This window comes from Nymphaea colorata, chromosome 10, assembly GCF_008831285.2.
Source record: "Nymphaea colorata isolate Beijing-Zhang1983 chromosome 10, ASM883128v2, whole genome shotgun sequence".
In the NCBI taxonomy this organism is placed as follows: domain Eukaryota; kingdom Viridiplantae; phylum Streptophyta; class Magnoliopsida; order Nymphaeales; family Nymphaeaceae; genus Nymphaea; species Nymphaea colorata.
This window is the reverse complement of record NC_045147.1, coordinates 19,439,633-19,458,640: the sequence shown is the minus strand read 5'-3', so window position 1 is coordinate 19,458,640 and position 19,008 is coordinate 19,439,633. Positions and strand designations below refer to the sequence as shown.

Genomic DNA, 19,008 nt, shown 5'->3' with positions numbered 1-19,008 from the left:
TGCAATTTCTTGAAAGAAAACCATTCTTCTTCTTCTTTTTTATAGGAGCATAGGGCTTTGTCGTGACGTGACGTGATGGTTGCTTCGAAATGAAAATGACGTCAGTGTAGTTTGATAAAAACCCACGCGACACACTTTCTATAGCATAGAGCTACCTTTTGATCCCCGATGACGATATCGTCACCGACATAATTGACGAGGACAACAACGCACCAAAAAATCAAGTGGTTGCATAAGGAGCACTTAATGAAATAACTATTTGCAAAATGGATCTTTACCATAACCCCTTAGGGGAAGGGCTAAGCAAGGGCAGCTCCCTCTGCTGTCGCCAGTGGCACTTTAGTGGCGCGATGCCTTCCAGCCAGTCTGCCGCTGATGGCTTTCACGAGAGACAAAGAAGAGAAAGAGGGAGGGAGAGCGGAATGAGAGAGAGGAGAGAGAAAGTTGAACATAGATTTGGTGTCCCTTAAATGTATGCCAACTTTAAAAAATGAGAAAAATATGATAAATTTTTAAAAAAAATTAAAACTAAAAATGAGGAGAAAAGAAAATAAGTAAACAATTAATAATACAAGCATAAAAAATACGTAAATTTGCAACAAATAAAAAAAAACAAAAAAAAAACAGTTTGACATTAAAAAAGTGAAAAAAAGTATAAAAGGAAAAAGGAACAAACATGAAAAATGCATTAAAAACACGACTTTGCCTCTTTTTTTCATTTTAACGTTTAAAAAATGACCTTTTTAAAAGTTTTGAACTGCTAATTTATTTATCGCATTTTTTTGAAGAAAATATGTTTTTGTGACTATGATATATATATATATATAGGAAAATAAGTAAATAGAAATCATTTATGCCGTAGATTCCAAACAACTCATATAAGAAAATGAATTCAAACTATTTTTTCAACAGTTTGAAATACTTTTCAAGAGCAGACCCTTGTTTGCGTGTATATATATATATATATATATATATACCTAATGCCAGATTTGCCTATACCAGACCCACATGTCCCGAGTGCCAGATCTGACCCATCAATTGCTTCCTTGTTGGGTACCGGCGCTAACCCACTCTCCGTCTTGGTTGCAACGCCACGAATCCCCTTCAATCAAACCCAGTGATTACTGCCTACAGAAAACTTGGTCCTATGAGGCAAATTAAACGGCCCCCGAGCATTATTATTTAAAAATTAGGGTTTATGTACAAACAAAAAATGGAACCTGGAAGGCAGTATGCAATCCTTTGTAGACTTTAGGTTCCGCCCATTGACGGCATCAGCTGTAGATCTTCCAAGGGAGACAATGGCTTCTTCCACCTTTCGCATTCCAAGAGGATCAGATGCGCCTTCGTCTTGCAATTTGATATGTGGACGGCATTTGTTCTGAATATAAGTTTTGCAGTGTGAAAATGGGAGTCCTTATCGACGATGTTGTTTTCTGCGTGAAAGTGAAAGAGAACGAACCCCCTCTATCTTCACATGGGGACTCACCGGATTTCTCTCTATAAATGAAATGATGCTGGTTGATTCCAAGTACCCAACCTTCTTTTCAAGGGCTTTGATTTCTTTTCCAAATGCAGACCACTAACGACAGCTTCTCCTTGGGAGCAAACACGTGGGTGAACTCGAAAAGAGGGGGAAGAGATAATACATCCGAAACTTCGGCCATGTTTCCCCTGCCCTTTATGGTTTAAGATTGCTTCGAGACCTACGTGGGAAGCTATACACGTGTAACTAAAGCGTTCTGCATCCACTGTTTGCAGTCCGTCCAAAAGAACGCTGATAAAACAATCTTTTCAGCATCGGTATACTACGAAAAACACTATCGGATTTCAAAGTAGCGCGATCCAATTCAAAAATTTCACCCAATTGGGATGCGGAACGACCACCGTTTCGCGTTCATGAGAGAATGCACACTGACTCTACCGCCTTGCACGGTTGGCTTTTGTTGAAGGCTTTCTTTTCTAGGGCGGAATCAGACCCTCTTTTTTGACGATTGAATCGACCTCTATGATGCCATATTTGGTAATTCTCGAACTGCTTCTTCTGTATCGTGGATCGTCGAAATAAGCAAGAATACTATTTCTATGTGCAGAAACGGATCCAGACTTAATAATGGCATACCATGTTTGGATTCAGATGTAGGAGACTCGGTCTGGCACTTTTGAGTAAAAGGCATGCAGCGATGAAAAATGATATATGAACGCCAGTAACTGGGAATAACAAATCTTGAATTAGAATCATATAATAAACCTAACTTGTTAATAAGAACAGTAAAAACAAGTTCAGTAGAAATTTAAAATTTGTGAATGGGCAGGTTAAAGATCTTTTCATATTGGGGCATGCGTTAGTACACGAATCAAATCTAGTAGTCCAGTTATGAGTGTTAATTTTGTTTATAAAGCGTTCATAAGTAGGTCCTCGATTTGTGAAATAAGAGGACAAATTTCTCAAGTCAAATCAACCAACATTTGATAATTAAATCTTATCGATCGTAATTCGTATCGATGAGGGGGACAGTCAGATCTTCTTATGAAAAAAATATATGATGCAAATAAAAGGCGTTTTCCAACTAGATTTGCAATTCGATTGGTTCCCAAGTAGTAATAAAATTCTTTCCCACGCGTATGCTTGGTTGGCTGATGTATGGTACAGCAAGGCATGCTTAAAACGCATAATTGCATGTGGAATCGCCTCAGTTAGTACATTATTAGTTAAAAAGAGTTGCTTGTTGCATCTGAACAATGAATGCCTGAGGAGGTTGGGTCTCTCGAGATCCGAGAATGATTATATCAATGGAATATGCACCATAGTTCTTTACATAAGTCAAACTTAAGATGGTCATTGGCATTTGTTTATACTTAGGGATGTTAACAAATCATATTCAAATCAGATATACTCTTATTGTATCTGTTTTTCTGAATAATGTTTGTACTCATAGTCAACTTTGGATTCAAATACGAATGAAGAAAAGTTATACATGAATCCAAATCCGAAATTGAATTTCACAATTTAAATCTGATTTTTATATTCACATTTGAATCCAAATCTGAATTTTGAACTGAATCCGACCAATTTTCAAAATGTAAGAATATTGGATAAAAGATATGTATCTAAAACTAAATCTGATCTGAAATCGAATTTAAATCTGATCTTATATTTATGTACATCTAAATCTGATTCCATTTTTGAGTTTGGTATTGAATTTTTATTTTCATATCCGATTTTTTAAACAGTTCGACAATTCAAATAAGATATATTGACATCTTTTCCATGAACAGGGGGGCCACCGCAGCCAATGATTTTTTTTTACATTGAAAAAAATAATATTTTTTAATTACATAATATATTTTTTTGTATTAGAATTAAGTTTGGCTCTACCCGAATTCAGTGGTCGGACTGCCGACCCGCCCCTGAAGAAAATCCTCGCTTCACTCCTGTCCATTGGAGGGCCTACCAACTGCATGATATTAATGTTTGATAAGAAAGTGCTAGATGGTCAGTCCAATTACTCGGTTAAATGTTATCCGATATGATTCATAGGTATTAAATTTTTTACCTTCTTCTTCTAAGCGAAAAATCAAGTTCCACTCCGATCCCCCCAAGTGCCAATTAACAGACATGCACATCTCTCTCTCAAACAGTTCAGTGATTTTACTGGCGCTTCAAGCCAGAAAGTTTTTATGAGAAGTTAATGTTGGTCTGCAATAAAGAACAAGCATGAGATTGAACTTTCAATTCATAATAATTTAATATGATTTGGTGAGTTGAGTAATGACCTCCATATGAGAGTGAGAGATGGAAGTACAATGGCAGATGGGGAGGTTTACCGGTGGTAGACGGAAGGGCGACCAAACCATGACATGAAATCAAAACCATATTGAATCTGGAGCGTGGAGTAATTCAGAACCCTCATTGAAGTCGTCATTAATGGAGAGGTGTGGAGCCGACCTACCCACTTCCTAGCATGTCCCTTTTCCGGTGAAATTACAGCAACACATGGCCCTCCTTTATTGATGTGTCCCTTGCCCCCAGTCGATCGACGCCATCGCTCATCTCACGCTGCAGACGAGTGGCAGGGAGAGAACTGCCCAATAACAGCTCATCTTCCTGTCATATAATTCTTCTTTCGTGCCGCCCGTCCACCGTCGGCATCTTCCAGCACCTTCCTCATTTCCCGGTGACCCACGCTGCTTCAAACTCCCAACGGCCCCCCAACACCACACAATAATTAACTGCTGCTCACCTTCATGAACTTAGAGCACAGAACCTGGTTTTCAACTCGCTTTCTTATTGATACATCTCTTGGCACACCAATTCTATCAAACAAACGAAAGCATATAAGATGAATCTCTTGCGCAACTAGTCGAGTTGGGTGGCGTGTTGAATCTTCGAGTATTGTTGATTTTGAATTCGAAGTATCATTATGAAACCATCTTCTGTTCTCTCCTTTGTCTCTCTCTCCCTCTCTTAATTTAAGTGGCCAGTAGTGGGTAGAATGTATTTATTGAATCTTACTAGTCATGTGAGCAATTCAACCATGGGACTTTAATTTATTTCTGGGAAGGCTAAGCATCAAACTGCGGTTGCACCTAACACAACACATGGAGAGAAGTTGCTCATGGCAGCTCAAGTTTTGGACTTTTTATTAGATTTCGTTTGATTGACCTGAGAACTGCGGCCCATGGACACCTCTGGAGGCCCAGCATCTCTGAATTCAATAAGGAATAAAAATTAACATCTGGGTAGGCATCCTTTGATTATGTCTTAAAATCATAAATTTTTTAGGTGGGAAGATCAATGGGAGCTGCAAGAACTTATCATGTTCAAACATAATTGCAATTAATTTATTGGGCCTACACAACGCTGGACTGTGTACTCGCGTTGAGATTAAAGTATTTCTTTGATTTGATGACGATGGACTAGCCTGCAGCTTGGAGAAGGGCTATATAATAAAATAAAAAGCAGAAACGGATCGGCCACTCACAAATAATTCCGATTTTATATTTCTATGTGCTTAGCATCTTGACCATTTCGCACCAATAGTTGAAAGAAAAGTGGTCCGGATGATGTGCTTCCTGAAATAATAATTATATTCTGAGAATTGGCTGGGCTTGACTTTGTTTTCAATTTTATTAATAATTTCTATATGCACCGTCCCTTTGGGCAGTATCCACATGCCCCATGATGATACCCAAGGTTTGACCCTTAAAGGAGAGAATTTTAAGTCAGGACAGAATTTTAAATCATAAGCGATATATTCTTCTAGCTTCTTACAGCACACTGCCTGAAGTACATATATATATATAGTACAAAATTTTAAATGTATAATAACAAGTTTTACACTATAAACTAGTTATATGTGAAGGAGAAATCGTCTTTTTTAATGTTAATTTTGTCGGCACAAGCACATAACATGTGAAGTAAATAAATATAACGGCTACGTGCATGTGATTTTTGTTTTGAAAAGAACCAAACACATGCCAGTTATTAGCTTGTTGAACCCTGCAACATTCAAATTCGCCGATGTAGCTATTAGTTATAATTTGTTCGGTCAGCTTAATTTCTAATTTGCTATGTGCAATTCTGTTTCAATTTTTTTTTTCAAAAAAATGAACAAAATTAGTACTTTACTGAAAAAATAGTGATTGTCAATCGAATTGATCTCAAACGGTTCATCGTCGGTGTATATAGATATTATTTTTATAATTGTCATATTTCCAATTTCTATATAACTGATCACTTCACTCGACTAGAGGCTGAACTGGAGAGTTTATATGGTTAATTTAATAGCTTAAAACAAGTGAATAATTCAAAATCAATAATTTCTGGTTCTAAATTAATGAGATTCTTCTCGCGCAATCTCTTGGTATAAATTAGTGGGATTCTTTTAGGAAGGATTTTTTTTTCACTAACTCAGTCCACATGGCCAGTTGGCCTCGAGAGGTTGTGGATCATACAACTTCCTTATAAAAAGTTTTTTTTTTCCTGATATAATCAAATTTTGACATCAAATTTAATCATATCGAAGGAGAATAGGAATTTGAACTTTGCTCAGAGGAAATGCTACAAAACAAAAAAAATATTTGGCAATAGAAAAGCTGTCATATAATTGAATTTTGATGTCAAAAAGCAATGATAAAGAGCGAGACGAATAAGATTTAACTCTGCCACACAAATGATATTAACCAAGAAAATTATCTTTGCTTAGAAATAGAGAAAAAAAAATCTCATAATTGAATTTTATTGTCAACATAGCAAATCATATATCGGCAGAACATGATGGAACTTTGTCCATGAAATGATATAATAAGAAAAAACATATAATTAACGCTGGATCCCCTTATTGTCCTACGATTGAAGTTCGTTACAATCAGTCTTGGGAATAAGAGTTCATCAAACACAGCGTTAGCTGAGCAGATTCGGTTCTTATAGCAAAGAGTCCCAAACACATTTTATTTCAATTATGTAAAAATGGTTACTACAACACATAACGTTAGATCTTGCAATTGTTCTTTAAATCTCACAAGAGGGGCGGATGCAGAAATTTTTCATGAGAGGAACCAAATTATTATTTCAAAATTAATTCACATGTAAATTAAAAAAAAAAAACAAACAAAATTAAGGGGCTCCTGACCACCACCCCTGCTCACAGGCATCTTGCACCAATATGCCGTTTTTCTGGATTTTCAGTTGAAGTTAAGAGAATCAAAATCTTAAATTCCTTCTCTAGGATCGCCGCACCTTAGAAAAGATTTCAGACATGCAAACGGGTGTAAGTCGAGTCCTGGAATTCAGCACTCGTACGCTTAATTCCGCTGCGAAAACGACCAAATGGGAAAATCTTTTCTGTAATGAAGAACAAGACAGGGAAAGCTACGTTCACCGGTTCGAGGAGGAACTCGACAAAAGAGACGGAAAATGGCAGCAGGAAAAGAATGAAAATGATGGTTGCTTTTCATCTTCTCGCCTTCTAGGGCAAGCCAGTTGTCTTCCCAACGAAGGGAGCTCTACTTTGCAAAAGATCAACTATAAATACAGTCTTCAGAAGGTGGGAATTCCCATCTCCTGCTGATCCCTTCTCACAGGAGCCCTGATTTGCTCGCCTCCCCAAGAAACAAAAATGTCTTCCCTGGTTATGGACGAGGACCTCAAGGCCAAGGCAGAGATCTGCCATGGGGACGAGATTTGCAGGCAGAAAATCTTAGAGCTTCTCAAGGAGTTGGAACTGCCCAATGGCCTCCTCCCCTTGGAGGACATCTTAGAATTCGGGATCATCAGAGAGAACAGCTATGTCTGGGTGAAGCAGAAGAAGAAAAAGGAGCACTGCTTCAAGAAGATCGCCAAGTTGGCGAGCTACAACACAGAGGTCACAGCGCATTTTGAGAAGGGCAAGTTCAAGAAGATGACTGGGGTGAAGTGCAAGGAGCTGCTGATCTGGGTGAACATCACTGAGGTGTATGTGGACGACACCAAGACTAAGCTCAACTTCATTGGCCCAGGAGGAATGACGAGGACCTTCCCCATTTCTGCCTTCCAAAACGAGGAGAAGTAGACGCTTTCTCACCATTAAGTCGTATGTCATAAAGGAAGCCGAAGAAGAAGTAAACGTGTTCTTGATTTTACCTGGTTGGGGCTCGCTTTTATGATGACTATCCAGAAATGGAGCCCCTTATTTTGCTTATCTTTTTAACTTCTTCTGATCTTCTTGAGTGTGGGGGACTGTTCTTAATAAGCTCTATAGAAGTATATAAATATGCATATTATTAACCGCCCTTCTCAATTAGAACACGGTTACCTATACAAAAAAGGGACGCAAAGAAGCCATAGGTCAAGCAAACGTGTTGAATCGAGAATCTTGACAAATATTAATACACCCGCATAGAAGTTCATTCTTTAGAAATGGGCATTACTATTTTTTTCTTTTTGTCTTTATACCACAGGAAGAAGACTCTTTCTTAATCACTAGGAGCATTATTTCTCTTTCATTTCATGACCTAACCGTCCAGCCTTTTGAAGGAAAAATCAAAGCAGAAAGTCAAGTCTTAAAAACAACTAGGAATATAGATTTATATAGTACAACCAGGTGTATAAATTATATAGTTTCAAATAAATCTCACCGACAGAGAATGGTAGCTTTTATTTTGGAGAAAGAGAGAACCATGAGGCCTTGAGTAGGACTGTCAACGGTTGGTTGGGTGTTGAGATCAATAAGTGTGCGGAAATGAATGAGGATTTTTTTTTTTGTAATAAGATTTGAACACACTTTAATGCAAAAAATGTTTATAACGTTTTTGTAATTTCTTGACTGAAACTGTTTAATGGATCCTAAAGAGAGTACATGGGATCTCCCAATAACTAAGAAGTGAATCATGCTTTAATCATAAACTGTGGTTCATAATTGAATTTTATTGTCAACGAAGCAATCATATATCGGCAGACCTTGAAGGAACTTTGTCCATAAAATGATATAAGAAGAAAAAGGCTTCTTTTATTAATGATGGACCCACTTAGTCTCCTACAATTGAAGTTCGTTACGTCGGGTCAAATTAATAGATAAGGAAGCGTGAAAACAATGAAGTCCTACGAAACGTATTGAGTAAGAAGCGTTCCATGGTTCAAATGTTTGGCATCAGGTAGTCAAACTACCAACAAAATCATATCTACTTTGGGATTCAATTCAATTAGATGATGTTTGATAGATTCGGATATGAAATCCAAGGCTACCACAGACACTAAAATCATGGATTTATTGTCCGACACCGCTCTCGGACTACAGATCCATGGTTTCTATACTGTAATGTTGAGCTAAAATCTGCAAAATTTTTGGATTTTTCAGTTGAACTTAATCGAATCAAAATCTTTAGTTCCTTGTCTAGGATCGCCGCACCTTAGAAAAGTTTTCAGATATGCAAATGAGAAAATGGGAAAATCTTTTCCGTAACGAGGAACAAAACAGGGAAAGCTACGTTCACCGGTTCGATGAGGAACATGACAAAAAATGGCAGCACGAAAAAGAAGGAAAATGCTGATTGATTTTCGGATTCTTACCTTGCGGGGCAAGTAGGTTATTTGCCGACGAAGGAAGCCCTGTTTTCCAAAAGATCAGCTATAAATACAGTCGTTGGGGGAAGGGAATTCCCATCACCTGCCGATTGCTTTTCCCCCCCTTTTCTCTCCTCCGCACACACACACACGTCTGATTTGCTCGCCTCCCCAAGAAATCAAAATGTCCTCCTTGGTCATGGACGAGGACCTCAAGGCCAAGGCAGAGATCTACCATGGGGACGAGCTTTGCAGGCAGAAAACCTTGGATCTTCTCAAGGAGTTGGAACTGCCCAATGGCCTCCTCCCCTTGGAGGACATCTTAGAAGTCGGGATCATCAGGGAGAACGGCTATGTCTGGCTGAAGCAGAAGAAGAGGAAGGAACACCACTTCAAGAAGATCAGCAAGATGGTGTCCTACAACACCGAGGTCACCGCCTATTGTGAGAAGGGCAAGTTCAAGAAGATGACTGGGGTGAAGAGCAAGGAGCTGCTGATCTGGGTGACCCTGACTGATATGTTTGTGGACGACACCAATACTAAGATCACCTTTATTGGCCCAGGAGGGTTGGGAAGGACTTTCCCTATTTCTGCCTTCCAAAACGAGGAGAAGTAGACACCCTTTCTCATTGCTGGTTCTTTTCGTCTACTAGTAAGGATGCTATAGTTGGAGTCTTATGTCCTTAGGAAGACGAAGAAGAAGTACCGTGTTTTTATTTTTATTTGGGCGGGGCCTGCTTTTGTGATGGCTATCCAGAAATGGAGCCCCTTATTCTGCTTATCTTTTTAACTTCTACTCTTTCGCTCCTTTTTTGTTGTTCGCATGGGTTTCTTTGATCTTCTTGAATGTTGGGGATTGGTCTTAATGTGTTGTTCCATGGCATGTGAAGTCGTTCCCTACCCAAATAAGATCAATTGAGTCTACATGCTTTAGCTTTAGCTTAAGATTTCGCTTGCGATCTCTTTGCTGAGTTTTGACCTTGGCACTGCAGAAGATAATGGCGTGAGTTACATGTGTTGGTCTTGTGCTATCAATTGCTTCAAATAACCTCCGATCATCTGCTTGGTTCTGCATAAATCGGTACCGCAACTGTGTTCTGTTTTCTCCGCGCTGATCATACAGATGACCGAAAACATCCCTTGTCTAATGGGGGATACGGTGGTTTTCGACCCAGGGAGGCATATCTCCTCTTCAAAGAAGAACTGTAATGCGTCTAGATTTCCCTGTATTTCTCTAAAAAGCTCAGATAACAGTCCACTTTTGATACGACTCTTGAAAATTCTTACCTAAAAAAGCTTTCCAAACTATGTGTATGAGAGAGCGAGAGAATCTAATACCCCATTTACTAAAACAGGGATTGTTCATCTCTTATCATACTTGGTCCACTTGACTTGGACGGTTGCACCTAGAACTTTCCGTAGTCGAGGAGATAAAGAAGCCACGCCTAGTCGGTGGGACACACAGTGGACTTCTGGAAGAAGCCTTCTTCTCTCCTTCCTGCCTCCATGATTGATGATGGCTCAAGTTGGGGGATGAGAAAGGTTCTCAACATTAGTGAAGAGAAAAGCCACCATTTTCCCAACTACTTGCATGGCGGCTTTCTTGGCGCCTTCACGGGCGCTCTAAATCACGCCACATCTCTAGAACCCAAGACCTGAGTTGCACCCAAATGCGCAAGTTGTAATTGCACTTCATTGATCGCATTTAATGGTCGGTTGAAGAATAATTGAGGGATCAGAGATGGGCCTTCTTTACTTTTTCTTCTCCCGGCATCCAGAAGTTTAGAGATTCTTTTCTAGCGAGTTGTTGATCAGAGAGATGCTCTCAGAAGGCGTTTGATAATCTCTGATCCGAACATGGTGTGCGATTTCTGTCTTAGACCTGATAAATTGTTCAGATCTGTGGACGGACCCCCTGTATCTCTTTTAAATTAGGCCCTTTGACAGAAGTCGGTGGAGAAAAATGTAGAGCTCAAATCTAAGGAAACATCAAGTCATTGGACTGATGAAGTTAATATTTTCTCGTCAGATCAGGTCCTCCAATTTCGAAACTTGGAGTTCAGAACTAAAATTGGAACTTCTGCTAACTAATTTTTAGAAAACTTCGGCCGATTTGATTTTTAAGTGTTACTTTTTGTTTGTTTTGGTGGTTTAAAAACTTAAACATTCGAAGTAAAGAGAAAATAATACAAAATACTTTATCGATCAGCTTCTCGCAGAGACGATAACATGGACAACTTTAGCGTGGCCAAAATTTTGGCGAATTGTGTGGTCGAAAATGAAGAAAGAAATGTACAACATAATGGTTAAAAGGCAAAGCCATTTCCTTTTTCAGAAAAAAGCACCATGTTCTGGCTAGCCACCAGGTGAGAATGGTTATGCTCATACCAGTTTTGTTTTCCTGTCTCCTGTTTACGTAGTCCGTTTTGCTTGCTGCTTACTATTGTGAGGAGAAAGAGATTGGGAACGAGAAACTGGGAACATGCACTGTCTGTGAATGATAAGGATTGGGGTTCCCGCATAAAATCCAAGCTATATATATAGCTAGGCCTTGAGAACACCAAAACTAGAACTTGTAAAGACCAGATTTTATGTCAACTCAACTTTCTACCGAAACCGAATCTGAACCTCAAAACCTGGCTTTGAATCAAGTTGCAGGGATCATCCAAACATCATACTAGTAGTTTCCAATGTAAATCATCTTACTTTTTCTCTTTATTATTATAGAACTTAATATAAATAGACAAACGACATGCCTCGTCCCCAGGGGTTGCTTTCCTAATATTCAGCCATATGGGCGAAGTCTTGCATGTTTTGCAAAATGCAACTTCTGTGGTTAATCATGGATTCCTTGTGTGGGAGAGCAAGAAACTATCAATTTTAATAATTGGCAGCTCTCGTCTGTATACTATGATGTCCCTTGAATAAGGAGAATACATGAAAAAGAAGTGGGGCTCTCTCATTAAATGGATCTGGTCATGACAATAGTTTGGCAGCAGACATGACCAACTGTATCTGTAAAGTAAAAATAGCAAATAATGCACCAACTGATTTCAGGATACTTGCTCTTTTTTTTTCTTAATGGAAAAATCACCCGGTGGGTGTCACGTTATCAGTTTAATTCATGTAAGTGTTGCTCTCCTGTATTTTCTCGGGGGTAGAGCATGGAATTGAAATGAAAGCATATTGGCTCTATCTCATGCACCCCATGCAGCCCCATATCTGGAAGGAATGATAAAGCAGGGAAGTTTCATCTTTCACATGTGTCTCTTAGACAAACGAACGGCGAGAAGTGTAACATGGATCTCTGGATTCACCTCACATGGATAAAAGATCAGTTTCAGCATAACACCTGACGAGCTCCGAAGGGGGTAACATGGTTGGTTGGGTTGATAGGCGAGTGAAGGTTTAGTTGACAATTCGATTTTATGGGCACTACTCTTCTATTATGCAAACGGTAGATAAACAACACTTTAGTTGACAGATGTTCTGCTCCTTCTCTCAGGTCCTAAAGCAGTGTTAAACTCTAAAGAGAGAAAGGAGGAGGGAGAAAGGGAACTTCGGTCTCTTCGAAGTGCTTCTACCTCTAGTATAACATCAGAAAATGAATGTTAAATACAAATTGAGGGATGAGGAGAAAACCCTTCCCTAGATGTCATTAATGGAGGTTCTTAGCTTTTTTATTCTTGGAGTGCTTGTCAAAAGGCATGCCAAGAGTGGAGGGAAATATGTCCTTCACAACTTTCTTAATTCTGTTCTAAAGTAAGTATATTTAGGGGCTGTTTGACAGTCAAGATATTTTGTGAACGTTTTATGAATTTATCAAAAAAATTAGAGTAGATTCATGGAACACAATAACTAGATATTTATGAATTTGTCTTAATCTTTAGAGTAAATTCATATAACACTCACAAAATGTTTCATTTGTCAAACACCCTAAATATATATATTAGTCTCCACACGTTTACCTGTAAACAAAAAGGACACTAAGAAACAATAGGTCAAGCAAACATGTTGAATCATGCATCTTGCCAAATACTAATGCTGCAATGCACCAGCATGGAAGTTCATTCTTTTGAAATGGGTATATTGTAATTAAAAAAAAACTCCTTTTTATTTATATAAATGAAGAGCCTTCATTATTAATCAGTAAGAGAACAATGAAATAACAGTGTGATGTATAAGGGAAACGAAAGCAGAGAAGCGAGTCCTAGAAACGACTAGGTGTATGGGTTAATTCAAATAAAACGAAAGGAAAACAAATGGCAGATGAAATGCCACCGACAGCATTTTAAGTATTAGACTGTACATAGAGAAGGAGCCTTCTCTTGATCAATCCTATGTCATCACTAGCTTAAGCTGAGCCAATATATTAGAAGCAGTAAAGCTAAATTTTCATTTCGTTAATTTGCATTAGACTGTTTAACTATATCCAACTATATGCAAGGAGATCAGGGATTTTGGGTCGGGTCGGCTCGATTTCCACCGATGCCAGACTCACGGTAGACGATATCCGATTCGTTAACGAGCTGAGGCCGGGGGCGCCTCCTCTCTCTCTCTCTCATTGTGTCTTGACCTTAGCCAAAACTCAAATGGTCGAGAGTCACATTCCTTTATTTGATCTTGCTACCTTCTTCGATGGGCACGTAGACTGATACCGCCAAAGGATTCGTGAAAATTGGAGGCTTTGGTTCTCTCGTTGAGTGGAAAGAAATGGCATGTCATTTCTCGACGTCCTTACTTGTTGGCGTTCCTTCTTCCACTTTTAATAGAAGAGGTACGGCGGTTGTGCTTCAGGTAATGTTGAAGCAACCAATTTCCTGGGCACCCACTTTCTCTGTTTTAACTTTTCTCCGGTTGCTATTTACTCTGTGGGTGGTGGTTTTTCTTGATTGTGTCTGTATGGTCCAGGCAAATGGTTCGTCTGTGTCAAACAAGAACCAGGTACGTCCTCAATGGTTATCGTTCTCTTCTTGGTCGGTTGTGAATTTTGTGTTAGGAGATTTTTCTTTTCTTGGAGACTTTTGAATGTATCCTGTTATTGAAAGGAGGAATGGCACTGTATTATGAGAACAGAAGTTCTTGGCGAATTCCTATTACATAAAACGGTGCATTTCTTACCTTCAACCGATTGATGCTTCATGGTGTTTTAAGGGACCCCAAAAATTTTTTCTTCATACTTCAGCATATGGGTTTAGTTGTCATGGGTTCTGTTGGAAATGAATCCTTGAGTTAATGTGGCTTGATCTGGCATATTCAGCGTTGAGTCCTTTTCAAAAAAGTTTCTTGAAGGTCTTGCAATACTGTGGAGAGTCTGGATTACTTTTGCCAACGTTTTCATGAACTTTTGTGAGATTTCACATTATGACCTTAGTTTGATCGTGTCTGTTTTTGAACTGATGTTCAGGAGCTGGTTTTTCCTTTTCCTTATGTGCCTAGTTATTTATTCATTTTGGTGGACATGTAAGGGTAAATGGGGGTTTGGTGGGGAAGTCTGGAAGAAACACATGTAAGGGTAAATGGGGGTTTGGTGGGGAAGTCTGGAAGAAACTAATTCTTTTGCAATTTCAAGGATTTGCAAATACTGAGGTGCATGTTCACCAGTTTCACGAAATCTTGTTCTGGTTATACTCGACCAGAGATGGCCTATACATCTGTTCCCTTTTCAGTTGCAGAAAATTTTCCATTTCATTGCAGCAAGTTACATGGAAAACCCTGTGCTCAGCTGCTTACAAGATTCTTGAGAGACTGAACGCTAAAAGAATTATAGCTAACTGTAAAACACTTAAAATCCATGATATGCAGCTACTGCAATAAGATTGACTGATGGACTGATCAAATTGAACCTTAGTTCTTACACCCTGCAAACTGACAGACATTAAATGGTCTGTGTTTCCTATGATAATACATCTTGTAATGGGCTTCTGTCTTGTGAAATTTAAACGTTAAATATTGAAGATCTTCAAACATCTCTCATCCCTGGGATGCCATCACATTTTATGGGTGGGTGTAAGTTTAGGTAACTGGGAGAGCACAACCCATTTTGGACTCATAATTTTGACCTTGGCCTACTAGAAACCATACTCTTTATTACAAAATTGACTCAGGTTGGCTTATGCACTGACCTAGTCATCTTCTTTCTTTTTTCAGCCTATTATGTTTTAGTTTAAGTTTCCTTTTATCATTATTTTTTTGGGCCTGATGATAAAGATGGCAAAACCAGATGTTGGCAGTCATTTTCATTTGCGACTCTCTAGATCCAACTTGTGTAGTGTTAGAAGGTGAATCGCTAATTGCACATTTGCCGGTGGATATAGCCTCTGGAACATAACTATTGATTCAGTGGACTTAGACTAGTTTAAAGATGTAGCTTAGTGCACAACCAAGCGCATGTTGGTTATGCTGTTGTCTGGCCATCTTCTCGGTGCACAAGTTGGGAGGCTGAGTCTAGTGGTGCAAAATTATTATAAAATTTTATGTTTAGGCTGTTAATGGTAGAATCTTAACTCAGCTTCTGGCCATTGAAGCCTGTCTGCCATTACTTAATTTTTACCTTAAGTCTGATCTGTAATGAATTTTCATGTTGAGTGTAGCTGAAACTGTATTGCAGTAGCCTGTTTTGCAAGGCCTTGTGTTTCCATGCTGCATCTAACTGAAACTTACTAATCTTCATTTAGCAGTAAAACTTGTGGCTATGAAACAGTGGCATGTGATAATTCATTTTCTTATAAGTTCTAAATAGTTTTGTGTATTCATAGTGGTTTTTTTCCAACTGTAATCAATTAACTTAGATGCTTACTTTGCAGATCTCTTGGTCTCAGTTTTGTTTTTTTGTTTTTTTCCTGTCATCTGGTTATTCCTAAAATGGTATCTTACTATTCCCTCACAAAAATTATTGGTGAAATATTGAGAAAGTGGTAGTAGAGCTAAATTTTCTCAAAATGATATTAATGGTAAGATTTTCTCACCCTTTTAAAACCATTTTATATTTCACTTCTTTTGAAGATTTTGGTTATGTTCTTTTCTTTCTTCAGACTTTTTGTTCATGCTTTGTCATATTTTTAAGTATGTACTTTTATCATACTTTTATATGTTCCAGATTTTTTATATGTTCATAATACTTTTTATTAGAAAAGCATATTACTTTTTTTCGGCTATTTTTCTAATTTTGGACATCTTTATGCGCTGACAGATTTGACTGAGATATCAGGAAAACATATACTATAATTAACTCTTTTACCTTGCCCATTCGAAATGGCCGTTTGTGACCAATGGTATTTGTTGTCTTTATCCTTTTAAGATTTGTGATTTAGGCAGTGACCTTGCGTCAGAAGAAGCTCTAGAAACATTTTTAAGGGAGAGAAGATTGAATGGGGACTTCATATCAAGAGCTTCTGACATACTCTGGGGCAGGGATGTGGTAAGACCTGATAAGTCAGAAGCTAACACAGCAGCTGTCAGCAGGCAGCAATTTCAAGAGGTTAGCACAAGTTAGCGTAAAAACCTCCAATTTATTCTTGTTTGTTTCTGTTGTAATCTGTTTTTTGCATTAGGCTAATGATGATGAAGATGTTGGTGGATTTCTGAAGCTTAAAAAAACTCAGGAGTGGGTTGCAGGCAACCAGGTTGCACCATTCAACAAAAAACGAGTAGCCAAGGTTCGGTGCTTGGTCGTCACATTTATAGCTAAAATGAGCTTCATCTCAAAGTATCTTTTTCCATCCTAAGCTGCAACTAAATCTTGATATAGCTGATCTTTAGAAAACCCTAATTGTGGTCATGATAATCATTAAAAATTTATTCCCCTCTTTGTGCAATTCTTTGCTGGAATTTTTAAACTTTGAGCATTAATAAATCATTAAAAATCATGATGTGGAGGAATGTTGAATTTGTGGACTAAATTACCATTTCTTCTGTATCAGGAGCGGCAGAATGACAGTGAAAGAAGAAAGAAACTTGGTCTGCTCAAATATGATGCTGTATGAAAATTAAACTTCACTGCTAATAGATAATGAACTAATGAAATATATGTATGGAGTTACGAAATGACTCTAGAACTGGTGTCATTGCCAGCTGAAGCGGGAAATAATGTTTTTAACACTTGGTGTGGGAGCTGCATGTAGTGGATACTGCTTGTTGACCTTGTCAGTTCAGGTATTATTGCCTCAAGTAAAAATGTAGATAAACATTGGGTTTTTGGAAGCTAGATTCACATATTACTATCATTTAGTTGTTCCATTTTTTCCAATAGATATGCTGGGATCTTGTATAGGGTTTGTATAGCAGGTTACCATATACAATTGCTTGTTGACTAACAACCTCTCCATTGGTATGAACAGGCTGCTATTAGTTATGCATCAGGAGTTCTCTTCAGGTCAGTCAATAATCTCGCATAAGCTTTCTGCCCTCCCCCTTTTTTTCAAAGTATCACAGACAGACGTTTTTCAGCTTCAAGACATGAATAATGTTGTTAATTATCTCTTGAGAAGTACCTTATTCAATCTTGGTATACAGAGAGAAAACAGTGCTTTTGTAGTTTTCATTTTGAGAATACATTTTTTTCTTTTTACTCTTGGTAGGTGTTTGTACCTCCCTTTTGTGCTACAAATTGTAGATCATTTGCTTGAAATATACATAGAAGCTAGACTACTTATCATTTCTTAGTTATGTTGTTTAGCTTGTTAAGTCTTATTGTGAAAGAGGTTACAGGCAGTCTTGAAGAATCTGAATGCTCAATATCCAACTCCTTTATGTAACAGTATTTTTTGGCATTAGCCTGTGATTTGATGGGATCCCTGTGGATTGCAGCTGTTTGTATCTTCAGCTCCTTTATAGACATGCAGATAACATCTCAAGAGATAGCGTGCCACAGATTTTTATGCAAAAGAAATCCAAGAAGTGAGCATCGTTACTTTGATCGATGCTTCTAATGTATTATCATCTTTACCCTATATGACATTATATGTTAGCATACTTTTGAATCTCGATTCATTTTAATGAGGTTGTGTCAACCAGGATTGGCATTCGAAGTGATGACCTGAAGGATTCCTTTGAAAGAGTGCTGAATGGGAGTGCCTTTGCATTGTCATCTCCAAGACTTGTAATTCCTATAGCCATTTATGGACTTTGGAGCATATTGCATCACTTTTCCGATGATTCCTTTGGTTTTCAGGTAAATTTGTGTACTGTCTTATACTCTTGTTACCAACTACCTGAAACTCTTTCTAATTATCCTTAGCAAAAACGACAAAAAGTTTGTCCTTTTGAACTATCACAATCCATGCTTCTCATGTAGGCAAATGCTTGTGTCCATCTGTGTCTTCATGAATATCTTACAAACAGAAAGTATCAACCATTTTTGTTGTTCATCTGCTAAAGAGGTTATGTTTTTCTTTATATGAACCAACTGCTAATCTCTAACTTGCCCAAGTGGTTGGACTTTGCTGATCCATAGGCAATCCTCTTGAGCTATTTATGCCGATCTAGGAGTTTGATGTCCATTTTTAGGGGTCAGGTGCATTTGATTTTGATTCCAAACTCTTTGAATACGTTGATTAATAAGGTATCCTCCCAATGCCTCTTTATCTTTCGCAGCTGGTCCCAGCAATGTTTGGAATGTTTGCATACAAAGCTGCTGCTCTGGTTCAAGTTTACAGAGAAAATGAGGACCTAAAATTCATTTTTCCAGATAACCAAGTGGATCCAAATTCTTGAAGCAAGAAGGCATCTACTTGAGTTGTAAAGCTGAAAGCCAAGAGTTAGATCAGTCCATGGGAGCACAACCATTTATTACATTGCATACCATCTGTCTTTTGAAAATGTAATGTGGCTGTTGTCTGCGTTCATGATTATTCTTTTAACTGTAACCAGCAACAAGCTGGCAAGAAATCAACCAATAAAATGCAGGTTGTTCAGAACCAAAAAAGGAAAAGGAAAAGGAAAAATTGTTGCTGAAGTTTCTTCCT

At 38.2% G+C, this 19,008-nt stretch overlaps 3 protein-coding genes across 3 annotated transcripts; all 3 read left to right on the top strand.

Annotated features, from left to right (window-relative positions):
• The first annotated feature begins 7,053 nt into the window (after positions 1-7,053).
• On the top strand, positions 7,054-7,768 carry LOC116262910 (uncharacterized). Its single transcript, XM_031642448.2, has one exon. It carries the CDS (start codon positions 7,122-7,124, stop codon positions 7,551-7,553), a length of 432 nt encoding a protein of 143 aa, XP_031498308.1. The 5' UTR covers positions 7,054-7,121; the 3' UTR covers positions 7,554-7,768.
• Positions 7,769-9,128: 1,360 nt separating this feature from the next.
• Positions 9,129-9,967, top strand: LOC116261833 (uncharacterized). Its single transcript, XM_031640718.2, has one exon. It carries the CDS (start codon positions 9,228-9,230, stop codon positions 9,657-9,659), a length of 432 nt encoding a protein of 143 aa, XP_031496578.1. The 5' UTR covers positions 9,129-9,227; the 3' UTR covers positions 9,660-9,967.
• A 3,625-nt stretch (positions 9,968-13,592) lies between these two features.
• On the top strand, positions 13,593-19,008 carry LOC116263296 (uncharacterized). Its single transcript, XM_031642982.2, has 10 exons — positions 13,593-13,840; positions 13,955-13,987; positions 16,344-16,523; positions 16,597-16,701; positions 16,966-17,022; positions 17,117-17,197; positions 17,383-17,417; positions 17,852-17,941; positions 18,059-18,215; positions 18,638-19,008. Exons 1-10 carry the CDS (start codon positions 13,757-13,759, stop codon positions 18,755-18,757), a joined length of 942 nt encoding a protein of 313 aa, XP_031498842.1. The 5' UTR covers positions 13,593-13,756; the 3' UTR covers positions 18,758-19,008.

What these genes read in the sequence shown, in the direction of transcription:
- LOC116262910 (XM_031642448.2), top strand. Translation starts at nt 7,122, where the DNA reads ATGTCTTCCCTGGTTATGGACGAGGACCTCAAGGCCAAGGCAGAGATC.
- LOC116261833 (XM_031640718.2), top strand. Translation starts at nt 9,228, where the DNA reads ATGTCCTCCTTGGTCATGGACGAGGACCTCAAGGCCAAGGCAGAGATC.
- LOC116263296 (XM_031642982.2), top strand. Translation starts at nt 13,757, where the DNA reads ATGGCATGTCATTTCTCGACGTCCTTACTTGTTGGCGTTCCTTCTTCC. An exon ending in GTACGGCGGTTGTGCTTCAG is followed by an intron (nt 13,841 to 13,954) that starts GTAATGTTGAAG and finishes TGTATGGTCCAG; the next exon opens with GCAAATGGTTCGTCTGTGTC. An exon ending in TGTTGACCTTGTCAGTTCAG is followed by an intron (nt 17,198 to 17,382) that starts GTATTATTGCCT and finishes TGGTATGAACAG; the next exon opens with GCTGCTATTAGTTATGCATC.